Source organism: Neolamprologus brichardi, chromosome 9, assembly GCF_056152115.1.
Source record: "Neolamprologus brichardi isolate AB-2024 chromosome 9, ASM5615211v1, whole genome shotgun sequence".
Taxonomy (NCBI): Eukaryota; Metazoa; Chordata; class Actinopteri; order Cichliformes; family Cichlidae; genus Neolamprologus; species Neolamprologus brichardi.
Genome location: NC_142112.1, coordinates 23,539,163 through 23,556,833, shown reverse-complemented (window position 1 = coordinate 23,556,833; position 17,671 = coordinate 23,539,163). Strand labels below are relative to the sequence as shown.

At 38.4% G+C, this 17,671-nt stretch overlaps 2 protein-coding genes and 1 pseudogene across 2 annotated transcripts; all 3 read right to left on the bottom strand.

The window, feature by feature from the left end:
• Positions 1-1,783: 1,783 nt before the first annotated feature.
• On the bottom strand, positions 1,784-5,049 carry LOC148101439 (cystatin-B-like). Its single transcript, XM_087846157.1, has 3 exons — positions 4,831-5,049; positions 4,652-4,753; positions 1,784-3,808 (listed from the first exon to the last, which is right to left on the bottom strand). Exons 1-3 carry the CDS (start codon positions 4,969-4,971, stop codon positions 3,680-3,682), a joined length of 372 nt encoding a protein of 123 aa, XP_087702283.1. The 5' UTR covers positions 4,972-5,049; the 3' UTR covers positions 1,784-3,679.
• Positions 5,050-11,347: 6,298 nt separating this feature from the next.
• Positions 11,348-14,246, bottom strand: LOC148101438 (uncharacterized). The gene has a single exon (XM_087845625.1). It carries the CDS (start codon positions 14,241-14,243, stop codon positions 11,649-11,651), a length of 2,595 nt encoding a protein of 864 aa, XP_087701751.1. The 5' UTR covers positions 14,244-14,246; the 3' UTR covers positions 11,348-11,648.
• Positions 14,247-15,824: 1,578 nt separating this feature from the next.
• LOC148101437 (cystatin-B-like) lies at positions 15,825-16,717 on the bottom strand (annotated as a pseudogene).
• Positions 16,718-17,671: the final 954 nt, after the last annotated feature.

Here is a 17,671-nt window from a genome sequence, read left to right as displayed (position 1 = left end):
GCAAGCTGCACATATAAAAATGTATACTCCCCTAACAGAGATATATGAAACACTTAAAACATGCTGTAAATGAAAGAATCTGTGAAAACTTGGCAATTTTATACCCAAACTTTTATTCTTTAAGTTGCAAAGCTTTTAGTTAATTCTCAGAAAATGATCCCCCCCCAGCCCGCGCAACTGGAAAAACAAAACAATAACAAAACAACAAAACAACCAAAGACAAAAATAAAATATGTATAATTTGATAGATATAAAATAAAATTGCTTAGCTATTACTACTTTAGTGTAGTGTGAATGGCCATGGGGGAGATCGTTAAAGGAAAAGCTATAAAACTAATCAAAATACAATAAAACTTCAAAATCTCTGCATTCGTTCACATTTTTCATACCCTTGCAGTGGGACAGATTGGAGTCTTTGTCAGGCAGATTCTGGCCCCTGGGTCATATGTTATGTTTCTGTTTGACCCTTTGTTCAACATGTTTTGTTGATACAATCAAGGTGCCTGAACAGGAGATGCAGTATACGTAAGCCATACAAGCCATGAGATGCAACTGAAATCTCCTCTTGAAACTTGAACCTGGAATGTTTAAAGTCAAACACTGAAGTTAGTTTTTCAGAATGTATGAAAATTGTTGTTCACAGCTGGATAACGTGGTCTACACAATGATCTCTAACTTTTGCAAACAAAACGTGAAAAATAAAATGACAGTGCCATCTAGTGACATTTTAAGAATATTGACAGTTAAATGTTATCAGGCTTTAAATGGAGCATGAAAATACCGACATACATTAAAACACATGGAAAAATGATAATTGAGTAGATTTGTTTGATGGTTGTAAGAGTAAAAACATCTGAAGGTTCAGTTACTTTGTCTCTGTACTTTGGTAGCACTTATTAGCCATATATATCTATACAACTATAACTATAACTATACTCACAAAATGGGTAATATAATTACTATTTCTCCTTGTTATGACTGTTGTCGTAATTTTAATATGCAAATCTGAGTGTGCAGGTTATTCTCCATGATTTGTGCATCCAGCTTTTACAGCTGTGGCTCCAGCAAACATCAGTTGATACTAGAAATTAATATTAAATAAATTCTAACAACAGCTGATCAAGCTTAAACGTGCTGCTGTTGTTTTGTGCGACATCCACTGGTTTCCTCTTTCTGGCGCAAAGTGGGCGATAAACAAACGAGAGAAAAGCCGATACGCTGATCATTGATCCGTTTCATGATTGAAGTAGCAAGCGGAGCGAATGGGAGAAGAAGAGGCAGGTGTGCAGCTCCAGCAGAAGCAGAGAGATGCAGATGAGGAACAGGACACCGTGGAACACAGACGAACCGGCAACAGGCAGGAGAACACACAGGGCTTAAATACACACACCAGTAATCAGAGGATGAGAGACAGGAGGGCAACACACCTGGGAGAAATCAGAGCTGATGGGACAGGGGAAATGTAAACTGAACACACTCACATGAGACGGGGACCTTCAGAATAAAACAGGAACTAGACAAGACACTAAACTAAACAGACCGATTCAGAAGCAGACAGTGTGACGCCATAGACAGACAGAGGGAACACGGAAGTGGGACCAGGGCAGGCACAGAACAGAAACCTAATAAATGGCAAATCATAACGGAATACATAATCAGAATAAACAAAAGCATAAAGAAACACAAAACACTGAGTCGGCAGACTCAGGACCATGACATAATCATTCAGTGATTTAAAGAATATGAACTTTTATTATTCATTCAGATGTTTTCTGACTCTAAATTTTATTTTGTCATTACTCATCTTTTTCTAATTTACATTTTAAAAATTTTCAGCTATTTTCCAACTTCTTCTGTGTGAACATCAGCTTTCAAAAGTTCTGCACTTTGGTTTTCAGGTGAAAAAGTCTGTATTTTCCAACTCATTCAACATTTTTAGCTTAATATTCATTAATTATTTCATTTCAGTGCATACATTCAGATTTCAGCATTCACACTGCAGTTTCTTCAGAAAATGCACTTTCTAGTTGGAATATGTTTCAGTAAACAGTTAAGAGAATTATTTGAACCAAAAACTTCAAATTTGGATTCATCTCTCCATAAGAGCTGTGGCCACTGATATTCAGTGCAGTTCTTGTGTAACTTGACAAATCTCAGCCTTGCTTAAAAATGATAGAGTAGTTGGACCGACTGTGTCAGGGTTTTTTCTGGATTTTTTTTTTTCTCATTTCTGAAGGACATGACTTTCAGATACAGTTAATCTGTTGTAGGCTGTTCTGTTTTTGTTTTGTTGTTGTTTGTGTTCTTTAGGTCTGCGACTTCATTTCTGTCCTTCACTTGTTGTTCAGTTTCCCAATCTTTTTAAGAACTGAAGATCATACCAAGTTATACCAGCATCTTGGCTAACAGCTCATTGGAAATCACCTTCTGGTGCAAAAATACTATTTTATATTTGTCAAACTGTGCTTTTCTTGTCATTTTTCATACATTTAACAAAAGAAATGGGAACTTTTTTTTTAATTTCTGGAACAGGCTGCAAGTAACAAAGTACCTACAAATAAATTAACTAGTTCCTCTCTTGGGTTAGGTGGGGTTTTTTTTTTATGCTCGAATGATTAATACGTCAGCGTTAATTGCCCTAACAAACAAAACCATTCCTCTGAAACTGCTCAGGCACAAGGACTGGTCTGAAAATTTGTGGAAAAAACAGCCAGAGTTCAAAGAAAAACTTTAAAAGAAGGAAGACTTAAAGTAAGTCTGGAAGCAAAACATAAAGAACTGAGGATAGTCTGAGACTTTTGCACAGTGCTGTACTTTTACATGACAAGTAACCGAGCGTTGACCAGCATGGGTGTAATTGGCTTCACATTAAAAAGCCTGAGCTGTGAACAGGAACACTTTCCCAAGAAAGTCCCATCCAAGATGGCCGACTTCTAAATGGCCACCATGGTCACCACCCATCTTTAGGAATTTGCCTCCTCACATATACTAATGTGCCACAAACAGGACTTTAATATCACCAACATTTTATCACGGTGTATCCATATAAATGGCCCACCCTGTACACAGCACATCTTTTAATTCAAATCTGGTCACAAATACCTTAGCAAATGAAATACTGTTGTTGTTTTTTTTTATAATTACACCCTTTGAAATGATATTAAAGAACTCAAAATCAGGTTATCAGACCTTCATGATTAATTCTGTTACATCATCCAAAACTGACCAAGTTTATACAGCTATGCGACATAAATTACACTTTAAATACACTCTGTTCACATATGGGTCCCACATACACAGTCACACTCGTTTCACTCCTCTTTGATAAGTAAGCAGACCTGAACCACATTAATATGCAAAGTCTGCAAATGTTTTTAAATTGCAGAGTTTTTAATTTTTGTAAAACATTCCAGAAATAGGTCTTCAAAAAAAAAAAACAACAAAAAAAAAAAAACCCACAACATGAAAGGACTATTTTTCTGCTGTGGTTTGAATAATCGGCTTTATGTTTTTTCCACCCACCTCGTATTTAACTGATTCACTTTGCCTTCCATTATCTGTAGTTGGTTATTATATGTAAACAAGGAAAGCTTTCCCCTCATGAAGAGGCAGGTTATTTATGGATTACATTGAGAGGACAGGCTGTAGGCACTGATGCTTTCACTGGTTCATTGTCCCATTAGAAGTACTCAATACTGTCATTTTGAGTCTTGGGGTGCTGCAGATCAGTCAGCTCAAGCGTTCCTCCATAAGCCGGGAGTTTCTCATAAACACGGAGGTGAACATATTCGTTTCCTCCCACATAGACCTGCAAGGAAAGTTAAAGGAGATGCTTGATGTGCACATAGAAGTAATCCTGATCATTTTATTTTATCAATGTGCCAAACAACATGCTAACATGTGGAAAAGAAGAATCCACATCTTCATATATAGAGTGCCTGATTGTTGTAGTGTTCACAAACAGAACATCTGTTGAGCTCTGTTCATGGCTGACAGAGTTTATGAAGTAAATATGTGCTTATGCTTCTTTATTTAAGCCCTAGTACACAGGTGTTAAACTCCAGGCCTCGAGGGCCAGTGTCCTGCAGGTTTTAAATGTGTCCTTGATCCATCACAGCTGATTTAAAGCGCTAAATTACCTCCTCAACATGTCTTGAAGTTCTCCAGAAGCCTGGTAATGAACTAATCATTTGATTCAGGTGTGTTGAAACAGGGTGATATCTAAAACCTGCAGGACACCAGCCCTTGAGGCCTGGAGTTCGACACCCCTGCCCCTAGTGCGCATTGTGTGTGACAAGCGATCATTCACAAGAACTGGAAAAACCGGAACTGCTCGTCCTGTGCCACACCAGGAGTGTGAGGTGCACTTTGTGTGGAATTTGTGAAATTTGTGTGGAAACAAGGATTGAAAGCCTCAGCTATGATGCTAGAAAAATCAATAACAGTTAAAGGTTTGCATACACACCTTCTTGTAAAATCACTACATATGTGAAGAGATAGTAACTGAAAAAAAACCCCTGATCATTGCTTTAGTTTTCACCTGACAGATCACAATATGAATCAATGCTCTTTTTAATTATATTTTATTGCATGCAAGACCTCAAAGCTTTGTAGTGTTGCCACTGCTCACTGCTCGCATTACAAACATTACCTTAATGAAGTAGTTGGTCCCAGCTACAAGCTGTGTTTTGTAGTTCTTTGCAGTGAAAACCTCGAAGTTTCTCCCGGTTTTCTGCTCTGCGAGAGGCTTCATCTGAATAACAATGACAGCAACATCAATATGAATGACAGGCCCTGTGTGCGAGTGTAAAATCTCCCGTTTCTACTCACTGCATCACAGATCTTCTGAACTGCTTCATCAGCCTGTTTCACCTCGGTCAGCCCCCCGCACATTTCCACTTCGACAACATTTTGTTGGTAAAAAATGACCAAAAAGCTGATAAACACACGCCAATTCACAAGACTCTGCATTGTGGACCAGCGCAGAGGAAGACGGGTGTTTGTTGGTACGGTATTTGTAAACGATCATGTAAAAAAAACCAAATAACACAACAGGGAGTCATATGACTTCGCATTTTGGACCCTACCATCAGCTGAAGAACAAGGGGGGGTGGTAAAAATCAAAAACAAAACAAGCACACTTAGACTAGCACAAGAAAATAATAACTTTTGCCCACATTTTTGTCAGGGTTTGTCAGGGCGTATGACAAAATACTCTCGAGTCTGCCGGGAAGTGAAAATACAGGGTGTGAGCTGTGATTGAAATATTGGAAAGGATCACACATGAATCACAGCCTGAGTACTGCTTTCAGCTCTTCCATTCCGGTTATCCTACTTCTGACACCTGAACCTCAGCCTTTCCAAATCTCCAAAAATGTTATTTATGTAATACAATTATACCTACTGAGCTTAAGGAGATAGAAACAAAGTATTGATCCTAATGAGCTAGTATCGATCAGATACCAATACTAGAGTTGGTATTGATCCACCTACCTCTAGTGCACAGGTGTCAAACTCCAGGCCTTAAGGGCCAGTGTCCTGCAGGTTTTTGATGTGTCCTTGATCCATCACAGCTGATTTAAATGGCTAAATTACCTCCTCAACATGTCTTGACGTTCTCCAGAAGCCTGGTAATGAACTAATCAAGTGTTTCAGGTGTGTTGACCCAGGATGATATTTAAAATTTGCAGGACACCGGCCCTCGAGGCCTGGAGTTTGACACCCCTGCTCTAGTGTACACTCCTCTCTGTGCTCTGTGGTTTAGATATTATTTTATTACTATTATTTGTCGTTTAAGGCTGTAGAGATTGGATTTTACTGTTCCCTAGTTCTTGTTGTTTTGTTTTGTTTTTTCTGGGGAAAATCTTCTCTTCACATGCTTTTAAGTGAGTTCCAGGGTGCTCTGCCTAATTATTACACTTTTCTAGTTAACATTTGGAGCTGGAAATGCAAAAATAAAAAAACAAACAAAAAGGAGATTGATGCTGATTGATGCATCGATAGGACAGCTTTTGCAGAGTTTGTCCCTTTGTAGAAAGATATCGAGATTATATTATGTAACAACTGGGAACACGAGAAGCTTGAAAAGTACCAAGGGCTCAGAGAAGATGTGGAGGGTGAAGGTAACAGTGGTCCCAGTGGTAACTGGAGCACTAGGTGCAGTGACTCCCAAGCTAGGCGAGTGGCACTAGGAAATCCTGGAACAACATCCGAGATCTCTGTCCTGAACAGCAGGATACTGCACAGGACCCTCAAGATCCCAGGCCTCTGGTGGAAGACCTGAGCTGGAAGGATAGACAGTCTGCAGGGGCAAGAGGGGAATTTTAAAATAATACATTAATTGATTAAAAGATTATACAGTTTATATAATTTATATGTTCATTTATATAATCTACACACGCACAGTTACTTTAGCCTTCCCCACTGCTCTGCGACCAACTTACCGTAAGGTTGACAGCTGCAACTATTCTGGTGCACGCAGCACTATGGAGGTAATTACATTAAACACACGCAGCACTGAGGCCGTCCAAAAAGCAGCGACTTCATCCAAAATGCTGTACATGTCACAATGCTTTCACATTTACAAGATAACTGCAAAACACTGATTAAATAAATACAAGATGCAGTTGCGTTCATAGTCAACATCACCAGAACTCTTACCATCAATAACACACACTGTAGTAATCGATATACTTACAGGTATCTGAACACACACTGGCAGTCCTGGACTTTCCTCACCACCAGCCTATATCTGACATTTCCCACTTCAGTGTGCAGCTCTCTTATTCCAGCCACGGGGTGCCCAGCATTCCCAGGCTTAATGACTGACGGAGTGGAGCCGTCAGGGTGCACGCACTCAGAGCATGACCAAAACATATTATATCCAGTAAGTAAGATCAACTCAGTTTATAGTGTCTTTTACTGCTTATATCATTAAGGGCAATAAAGAGTACTGTGTGATATTTTGGTGGGGATTTATTTATTTTTGTTGTTTTTTTAATGCAATTAAAAACATAAATACCACCCTCATGGGTATACAGTAAGCTTGAAGATCAGATGACAGCAAGTTAAGTCTAAAGTCAACTCTTTTAGTCTGGCACAGAACTTCTTTCTTATCTTTTTTTTAGTTTGTCATTCAAATGATAAAGTATGTCTGATCTATATGGTAAACATAATAAACATCAAATAAAAGTCAAATATTTAAAGTCTACCATCAACTGTTTACATGCTACAGTTCATCCTAACTATTATGTATAATATTATTTATTCACTTTTTAAAACATAAATGAGCCTGACATTTTTTGCTTTAGCTCTAGCTCACGTGGAAAAGAAACTTTTCACTGAACTCTGTACTGTCCTATGAAAAACTAAGTACAACACCTGACTCAATACTTTGTCGAACAAAACAAACCAAAAAATTCACACTGATGTAATTAAAAAAAGACAAGTGTCAGTAACAAGATAAACTAATGTTCAAATTTGCTAATAAAATAATGCTGACAACCTACTGAGCACCTTTCATGTGTACTTTCAGTTATCTCCTAAAAGCTGGAAAAGTAGATTTCAATCAATAAAAGACTCTCTGACTGAACTGTGCTTTATTTTAGGTCACCTTCAGATATACGTTCAAAAAGGATAAAATGCTAAATGAAATATAACTCTCCAAATGATGCTATAATTGACTCTTGCACACGGGATGTGGGGAAGAAAAGTATTTAAACTTCAGTCTCACATGGTTATTGCTACAAGAATGTAAAATATGATTTTGTGAATTTGAAAACACAAAGCATTGTGTGCTAAAATCCTTCAATTCAGAGCCTGGAGACATGCTTACAGCATTTCTCTCTCATATCCTTTGCAGCTCTTTTTTAGCTTATTATTTTCTCACTTTTTTTACTTTTCTGGTTATTGCACCTTCTCAGATGTGACTACAGGGAAGCTCTCTGTCCATATCTCTTCCTGCTGTACTGCCCTCTGATGACTTCTTTGCCCTTCTCTTTTCTCTTTTCTTCACATCTTTCAAACCTACATCACTTTTTCACACCACCTGATATAAAACTCCAGTGTCGTTTTTGTTCTATATAAATCTCTGCTTTTTCACCTCCTCTGCTATAGTCCATCCTTTCTCCCTTTTACCAGGATAAGAAACTGATTCTTAATACTTCATTTTGGATGAATTGTTTTCCCAACCGCTGCCAAAATCCAGGTTTTACTGATAAATCTTTGCTTGGTGGAGGGACTTTAAATGTTTTCCTCTCTCTGCTGCTTTTCTTTTTATACTGACCTTATTTATTTTATCCTGCAGTCAAGTCAGGCGTGCATGCTGTTTGTGAGGCAAAGCAGAGGGAAAGGCGGGATTACAAATGCACAAGAGGCTAATTAGACAATGAGACCCAGGAGGGCGCAAAAGTAAAGATGAAAGCAAAACTAAACCAAACCAAACTTTTTCCACCACTTGGTGAGTAGTTGGCATCAGTGTTGGTCAAGTTACTTGAAAAAAGTAATTAGTAAATAATTACTGATTATATCCCCCAAAAGTAATCCCATTACTGATTACTTATTTTCAAAAGCAATTAGTTACTTAGTTACTTAAAACACACGATTTACAACCTGAATAGGTGATAAAGCAATAGATCTTTCAGCCTTATTCTACTTTTTCTGCATAATCCATCATACAAAATGTAATCAAATGAAAAAGTCTCTTTTTAAAACTAGTTTTATTAGTTTTAATCTTTTAACTTTATGCATCAAGCAAAAGTTAAATCATATGCAACATCCTCTGACTGGAAGAAATTTTTCTGCACATTCCAGCACATAAAATAAAATAGTTTTTTGTGTTTACATTCACTCTTTCAAAGATGCAAGTAAAATACAGCATAAAATAAATCAAATCAAAGACTCAGCGGTCCTGTTGCTCTATTTTCCCCTGCTTAGCAGGAGTGGGGCAGGCGGAGGTTTGCCCTGGTGCAGGTGTGCCGCATGTCAGTGGAAGAATCTTGGAGTTTCTCTGTGAATTTCGCATTCCCGTGGCAGCGTACTCGGTGCTTGCTCGGAAGTTTAGGGGTTTTTTCGCTGTAAGAAGAAGTTTTCTTCCATGCAGTGAACAGTGGACACTAATGTTTTTGTCACTTTTTAAGGAATCAAACTCAAAGTAAGATCAGTATTTCCACGCTTTAAAAGCTGCATGGTCGTTCTCTCTCCCGCACTGTCATGGTCCCCGTCAGTCAGTCAATCGGATTATGCGTTATTGCCCATCTCTGGTCCACATACAGAAAGTGTCATAGAAAGATTAAGGTATCATGCCACATTTGACCTCCGACCTCTTGTTCATGGTTACTAAATTAAAAGTCAAAGTGAAAGACAAATTTGAAACTTTGTTACTTACTACCATTGTTTGGAATAGATGGGAATATAGGGAATTATTTTTATTTGAAGACAGCGTTGTCAAGAGAGACAATGACCTGCCTAGTTAATAGGAAATATACTTTACTATGATATATAATAAGCTCATGTTATTCATGTACTTTATTATTAAACATTTAAACAATGCAATGAATGTTACACATGTAGTATATGTGCATATCTGTATAAATAAAAAAGAATTATGTCAAGTATAGTAAAGTGAGTTTCATCAGGACAAAATAAAGTGTTAAAGTGAATTGTTAAATGTTGTCATTTTTATGCTAACCATCTCTACATTGTTTCAACTCTGTGATGAAAGGAATTCCTTTGTCCCCCTCCCCAGCCTCTTGAGGTTCTGGGGGGGCTGTAGTGTTTTTATCACAAGCACATCATTGTGAAGGGTTGTTTGATGTTTGGTAAGCTTCCTGCCCTTTTTATGGCTTCACTGTGTTGTTCATGGTGAACCAATATAATTGAACCATACATTGGGTGTGGGGGAGATTGGCATTTTATGACTAAGGATGTTGCTAGAAACAGTTGGAAGTCACGCACACAGAGAGACACATTCAAACACACACACACATTCTCACATGCATACAGATGTTTACACATACACACGCGTGGTGCCTTGTCTTAGAACTATGTGGGCGTTGCTTTGCTGTGATGTGTATTGTGTGAACTGTTTTCCCAATAAAAGGCAGCAAGCGGAGGCCGTCGTTGGGGTCATTTTGTGGTAGACACCGACGAGGCCTCCCTTGAAAGTAAATCGATCGATCACTGACTGTCTTGTTTTCTTCATGATGCATAAGTCTCTAAACTAGCGGGGCTTGTGGAAACACAGACCCAACATAAAGGCCCTTGCTCTTGTTGTTATTTCAATACAAATTTCTTAAAGAAAGACAAAGAAAAGGAAATAAATAAATACAAAATATCACACTATTGCCCTTTAATTAGTTTTAAAAACCTGACATCTGTGCAGACCACAACTAGACAGATAAGCACATCGGATTCAGATTTGATTTAAACTAACATCTGTCGGTCTCTAGAAGTCTAAAACATCTGTTTCTACCATTAAACATCCAATATACTCAACTTCCCAGAAAGCTTTGACTTCACGTGTGAAAATAGGAATGATTTTTGTTGTTTTGTAGCACGATATCAGCTCAGATATTAAACTGCATAGCATTCATCCCATGTTTAAACAAAATGTGGTATTTTCTGCTATTTCCTGTCAGGACAAATGGAAATGAAAATATAATTTGCTTTAATATGATGGAACTAAAAAAGCTTGATTTTCATCATTGACTGAGAATATTGGATCTGTCTCCCAGTCTGGCTGTCCTGATTATAATGATGTATAAACCTTCAGCTGACGAATAGATGCCAAAAGCCAAGAAAACCATAGAATTGTGCTCATTTTGCTGTCAGTAGACGACATGAAGAGAGCTGATACTGAGATGTCTTTATTTCCTTGATGCCTTGTTGGCATGTTGAATGAGTTGTAATGTTTACAAGTTTAAATTTTTTTTGACTTTCTGAATTTCCCTCCCCTCTGTGGTGAGAAATAACTTTGCATTTGCAGAGCTAAATTATTCAATAAGTTAATAGCTTCACAGCGAGGTCACCTGCAGCACGAGAAATCCATTTTCATGTTATTTAATGTACCTCGGTACAATGGCAGTCCTGTAATGAAGTGCCTAATTTAAAATGTAACATCACCTATTGGTTAAACAAGCTTAGATTATAGGACTCACATGTTTTCATTTCTAGTCTTTAAAACCTGTCTCTACCCATCTAGTATTAATTCCTTCTGGGATACAAGTATGTATATTATGCACACACACAAACACACATGCAGCTATTACCCATTTCTTGTTTTTATACCTAAGATCAATTATTGTTGAATGAAGACATTTTTCAAACACATGTAAAATGTGGCCAATTGTGTTTATTGGGTAAAGGAAAAGGTAGAAGGGGGGAAAGGGGGGAAAGAAAGAAGAAAAGAAAAAGGAGAGAAAACCCCAACAATCCCCTCTGAGCAAGCACCAGGCGACAGTGGATAGGAAAAACTCCTTTTAAAGCGAAAGGAACCTAAAGGAGAAACCTATGGCAGAACCAGGCTCAGGAGGGGGCAGTCAACTGCCGGGACTGGTCGGGGGGTGAGGATGAAAAAAGAAAAAGGAGGGAGGGGAAGGGGAAGGGGAAGGGGGAAAATGAAGATGGAATAGAGGTGGAGGAAGACGAGGTTACATCAGGTGAGAAGCAGCAGTGTCTCTCCTCCAGAACCAGAAGAAGCGTTTTGTCTTCTTTTTCAGATACTCTTCCACGAGCACCTTTTTCTCAATGATGAGGGTTTTCAGTTCATCCATTGTTTCTGTGTTTTCTTTCTCAAGTTTGTTGCATCTTTTCACCATGTCTTCTAATTGTTCTTGTTTTTCTTTAAGATGGTCTTTCAGTTCTTTAACTGTTGCCTCCTGTATTCGCTTTGCATTGTACACATCCGTGTGCATGTCTTCCAGCTGCTGGTTTCTCTTCTGGATATCTTGAAGTCTACACTGCAGGTCTTTATGTGTTTTCTGTTGTTCTTGCTTTTGCGCCTGGATTTCAGTGTTTTTGTGCTTCAAGGTCTTAGAAAGTTCTTCAAGTTCGGTATTTTTTCTCAGCATTTCATTGATGCTACTCTGCATCGCTGAGCATTGATTTTCCAGTTTTTTCTTTTCTCCTTCCAGTACAGTTGTTTTGTACTTCGTTTCATTATACAATTCTTGGAGTTCTTCATTTTTCCTCTGGAGAACAAGTTTTTCTTCTTCCTGTTGTATTTTCTGTTGGTCTTTTTCTTGAAGCAGCTCATTATTTCCGTGCACTTTTTTATCGAGCCTGATTTGGAGCGATCTGTGTTTTTCCTCCATCTCGTCAAGCTTGGAGTCCATTTCCTTCTGTTTCATTTCCATTTGCTTCTTGTTTTGAAGCAACTGTTGATTTTTGTGCAGAGTTTTGTCATGCTTCACCTGCAGAGCTTTGTATTTTTCCTCCATGGCTTGGAGTTTGCTCTGCAGGTCTCTCTGCTCTACGGGCTGTTGTTTCTTGTCTTGGAGGAACTCTTTATTTCTCTCCAGTGCTTCATCAAGAATTACTTGCAAGCCTTCATTTTGTTTCTCGATGTTCCTCAGCTTGCAATCCATTTCTTCCTGTTGTATTTTCTGTTGGTCTTTCTCATGAAGCAACTCTTTATTTTTGAGGAGTGTTTCCTCAAGAGTTATTTGGAGCATTTTGCATTTTTCCTCCAAGACTTCAAACTTGCGGTCTGTTGCTTTGTCAAGCGTTTCTTGTTGCTCTCTCTCTTGAATGAACTCTTTATTTCTGTGCACTTTTTTATCAAGCCTGATTTGGAGTAATCTGTGTTTTTCCTCCATCTCGTCAACATTGGAGTCCATTTCTTTCAGTTTCATTTCCATTTGCTTCTTGTCTTGAAGCAACTGTTGATTTTTGTGCAGAGTTTTGTCATGCTTCACCTGCAGAGCTTTGTGTTTTTCCTCCATGGCTTGGAGTTCGCTCTGTAGGTCTCTCTGCTCTATGGGCTGTTGTTTCTTGTCTTGGAGGATCTCTTTATTTCTCTCCAGAGCTTCATCAAGCATAACTTGCAAGCCTTCATTTTGTTTCTCGATGTTCCTCAGCTTGCAATCCATTTCTTCCTGATGTATTTTCTGTTGGTCTTTCTCATGAAGCATCTCTTTATTTTTGAGCAGTGTTTTCTCAAGAGTCATTTGCAGCATTTTCAGTTCTTCCTCCAAGACTTCAAGCTTGGAATCCGTTTCTTTCTCGAGCATTTCTTGTTCCTCTCTCTCTTGAATGAACTCTTTATTTCTGTGCACTGTTTTATCGAGCCTGATTTGGAGCAATCTGTGTTTTTCCTCCATCTCGTCAACATTGGAGTCCATTTCTTTCAGTTTCATTTCCATTTGCTTCTTGTCTTGAAGCAACTGTTGATTTTTGTGCAGAGTTTTGTCATGCTTCACCTGCAGAGCTTTGTATTTTTCCTCCATGGCTTGGAGTTTGCTCTGCATGTCTCTCTGCTGTGTGGACTGTTGTTTCTCTTCTTGGTGGATTTCTTTCAGTTTTTCCAGAGCTTCGTCAAGCTTCTCTTGGAGCTCCTGATTCTTCTTGAGCATGTTTTCCTGTTTTATGTTCTCTTTTTTCTCCTTTTGGAGCAGATCTTTATTTTTTTCCAGAGCTTCGTCAAGCTTTTCTTGGAGCTCCTGATTCTTCTTGAGCATTTTATCCACTTTAATGCTCTCTTTTTTCTCCTTTTGGAGCAGATCTTTATTTTTTTCCAGAGCTCCATCAAGCTTTTCTTGGAGCTCTTGATTCTTCTTGAGCATTTTATCCCCTTTAATGCTCTCTTTTTTCTCATTTTGGAGCAGATCTTTAATTTTTTCCAAAGCTTCATCAAGCTTTTCTTGGAGCTCCTGATTGTTCTTATCTTGGAGATCCCTTTGTTTCTCCTCAATAATACCTTCCCTTTCCTGAAGCTGGTAGGATAATTTTTCTAATTCAGCGCTCTTTCTCTCATTTTCTTCCGTCAGGATCTTAATCTTCTCTCTGTTCATGAGATTTTCTTTCTCCATTTCTTCCAGTCGCTTTTCCTCTAATTCTACCTGTTCATCCCAAGGAAGAGAGCTGATATAAGGGTCTAGGGACTCATACCATGGAATAGAGCTGGGGTCAGATTCTTGTCTTTCTTGCTGTTTCTGAGACATGTTGGAGTCTGTATACCGTGAGTACGAAAAGGATCCAAATGTTTGAAAATGCTTTACTGGTGAACGTTTGAATGCTGCTAACATAAGTGCTGCAAATAACGGACTAAAAGTTGTACATCCTCACCCCTATTTAAGGATTCATGAGGATCAAAGGATCAAAGGATCAAAGCTTTAGAAGCCTGTGACATCAGAATTCTATAAGCCAATGAGGTTGTCACATGACATTTATGAATGAGGTCATATTTTTGTATGAATTTTTTTTTAAATAACATCAACATTCCGTAAGCCAATGAGGTTCTTTCATGACATTTTGAATGAGGATAATTTGTTTGCTTTTTGCTTAATTTTAGCAGCTTTATGTTTGCAGCTCACCACAGGTTGAGTAAAAGAGTGGGTGAAGTTTTGCCTTTTCCCATCCTCCTGTAAGCTTTGATGTTTTTTGCTTTTCATGCTTCAAATATTCATAAAAAATTTGGATAATTTTCCTTTTTTGTGTCATAGCGAATACTAATAAACCATGTACTACATGTGCATTTTAAAAACTCACATCAATTCGCTGATGGTGTATGATATTAAAAGGAAATGAAGGGTGCTTTTTGATAAGGTATGCTGCAAATGCTTATCTTATCAGCCTTATTATTAGCCTGAGAGACGGAGGCAATATGAATAAATAAAACAGATGAGATTTTTAGTACAAACTGTAAACTTCATCCCGACTGTGAGCATTTTTTCCCATATTCTGCCAAATGCTTGTAATCAATCTAAAAATATGTTTGCGATATTACTATTCTGGATATTAATACATAATTTAGTACTGTTTTCATCTCTGTGGTGTTTATGCTGAGCTTCCTGAAGGTCATTTGGCCAATTTTGAAGCAGTGGGGCTCCCATCTAAGTGTTTCCTTTCCACTACCTTCTGTGGAAGGTGTAAATGAGGAGAAACCGAGAGCCAATAATAACTTTCACGTTCATTTCCAGGCTATTTTATTTTTCCAAGTAATGTAATCCAATGAAACCAGAAGTCCGAGCGAGATTTCAAATTTAGAAGTTCTCTGCTCCAGTCCTCTTTGTCCTGTGCTAGTGCGCAATGCACAATGCTAGTTTTTGATCATTACTAATGTGGCCTTATTGCTTCGTAGCCGATATCAATCTGGGTCTGGGTACGTGTTTCATCAGGAGAACGTCCAGGAAACCATGGACAACTTCAAGTTCCTGGTCAAAGACAGCAAACCAAATGTGGTCAGTGACAACGTCTTCCACGTCCAGTGGTCCCTCATCAGCTTTGAGCACAAAAGGTCTGCACCATTTCCCAAAAAATATGCATATTTTATATTGATTACCTGTTGCCCATATTAGGAAATAAACATGTGTTTAGCTTCACTGATTATGCAATTGTCTGGCCTCTTTCAGTGTGACAAATGAAGAAATAGAGTTGGCTCCTGAAACTGCAGGTATTTCACAAATCAGAAACAATAACAGAAAATAATCTGCTTCATTTATTTACCCACCTCGTATTTAACTGGTCCAATTTGCCTTCCATTACCTGCAGTATGTTATTATATGTAAACAAGGAAAACTTTCCCCACATGAAGCAGCAGGTTATTAATGGATTACAATGAGAGTACAGGCTGTAGGCACTGATGTTTTGGCTGGTTCATTGTCCCATTAGAAGTACTCAATACTGTCATATTGAGTCTTGGGTGCTGCAGATGGGTCAGCTCGAGCATTCCTCCATCAAACGGGAGTTTTTCATAAACACGGAGGTGAACATATTCTTCATCTCCAACATAGAGCTGCAAGGAAGTACAAGAAAAGTTAAAGGAGATCCTTGTGCACATAGAAGTACTGCTGATCATTTTAACACAGCTGTGGTAAGTCACACTAGCCAAACGACATGCTAACATGTAGAAAAGAAGAATCTACACCTTCATATATAGAGAGTGCACGTTGGCTCACAAACAGAACATTTGTTGAGTTCTGTTCATGGCTGAAACAGGATGAAGTTCACATGAATTTCCATTTTATTTTGCAGGTTTCTCTCAAATTTTGCAGTGATAAGTAACATTTCAGGCTAAAAAGTCTAAAAGTTTTGTATGAGCCTCTGCATAAATATAAAGCCACATAAGCGCAGAGTGTAGAAGCTTCAGTGTAGCTGAAAAAAAATCCAGTGATCATCGCTTTAGTTTCCCCTGAGAGATCAGATTATCTACCATCAATGCTCTTATTGATGATATGTTTTTATATTGAAGAGATTTGTAAAGTTGCCACTGTGCTCACTGCTTACATTACAAACATTACCTTAATGAAGTAGTTGGTCCCAGCTACGACCTGTGTTTTGTAGCTCTGTGCAATGAAAACCTTGAAGTTTCCCTCGGCTTTCTGCTCTGTGAGAGGCTTCATCTAAATAAAAATGACAATAGCATCAACATAAAGCACAGGCCCCGTGTGTGCATAAAGTTGTGAGTGTAAAATCTCTCTTTTCTACTCACTGCATCACAGATCTTCTGACCTTCTTCATCAGCCTCCTTTTCCTCGGTCAGCCCTCCACACATCGGCATTTTGACAAATTTTTTTGGTGGTGAAAAACGAGCAAATAGTGAACAAGCGCACGCAGAGCCTGTTTTTATGGGGCTTCAGTGAGTCAGCGAGTCATGGGGTGATTAGAGGGCCGGTATTTGTAAAAGGTCATGTAAAAAACACACACACACACACACACAGAAAGAGAGAGAGAGGGAGTCTGATTTTGTGTTTATAGGATACATCTCTTAAACGTCTCTTAAATACAAAAATTTTTAGACAATTCCCTTTTTCCTGCATTCTCTCGAGTCTGCCGGGAAGTGAAAATACAGGATGTGAGCTGTGATTGTAATGTTTGGAGAGGGTCACACATGAATCATGGCCTAAAAAACTGCTTTCAGCTCTTCCTTTCCGGTTATCCTACGTCTGACACCTGAACCTCAGCAAACCACAGTTCCCAGAAGTAAGAGTGGAGACTGCTCTCTGTGGTTCAGACATTATTTTATTTCTATTATTTGTTGTTTAAGGCTGTAGAATTCGATTTTACCCTGTTACCTAGGTTGTTTTGTTTGTTTTTTTAACCAGGGGGTCTCTTTACCTCACATACGTTCAAGAAAACACTTCTGGAGTCGTTACAGTACACTAGGACCAGTTAGGTTCGACTACTAGCGTAGTAATGAGTGTAGCTTGTAATAAAGACCCCAGACCAGAAAATAAGTTTAAATTGCTGGCTTATTATTTTGTAAAAACAGAGAATAGACAGTTGACACACATTACATAAAACATTCCACACCACATTTAAGGAAAACAAGATATTTCCTTTCGGGCACAAGAAGAAGTAGTTTTGGATAATCACTGCACTGTCACCGCGGAGATAAGTCACCGTATCACTGCACTGCCCTTTTGGATTACAGACTTGAACTGTTGCCTTATTTTTTTTCACTGTGAATAAATTCACTGTCCCTCTGCAAGAAGTCTCGCACCTGAGTCCTTTA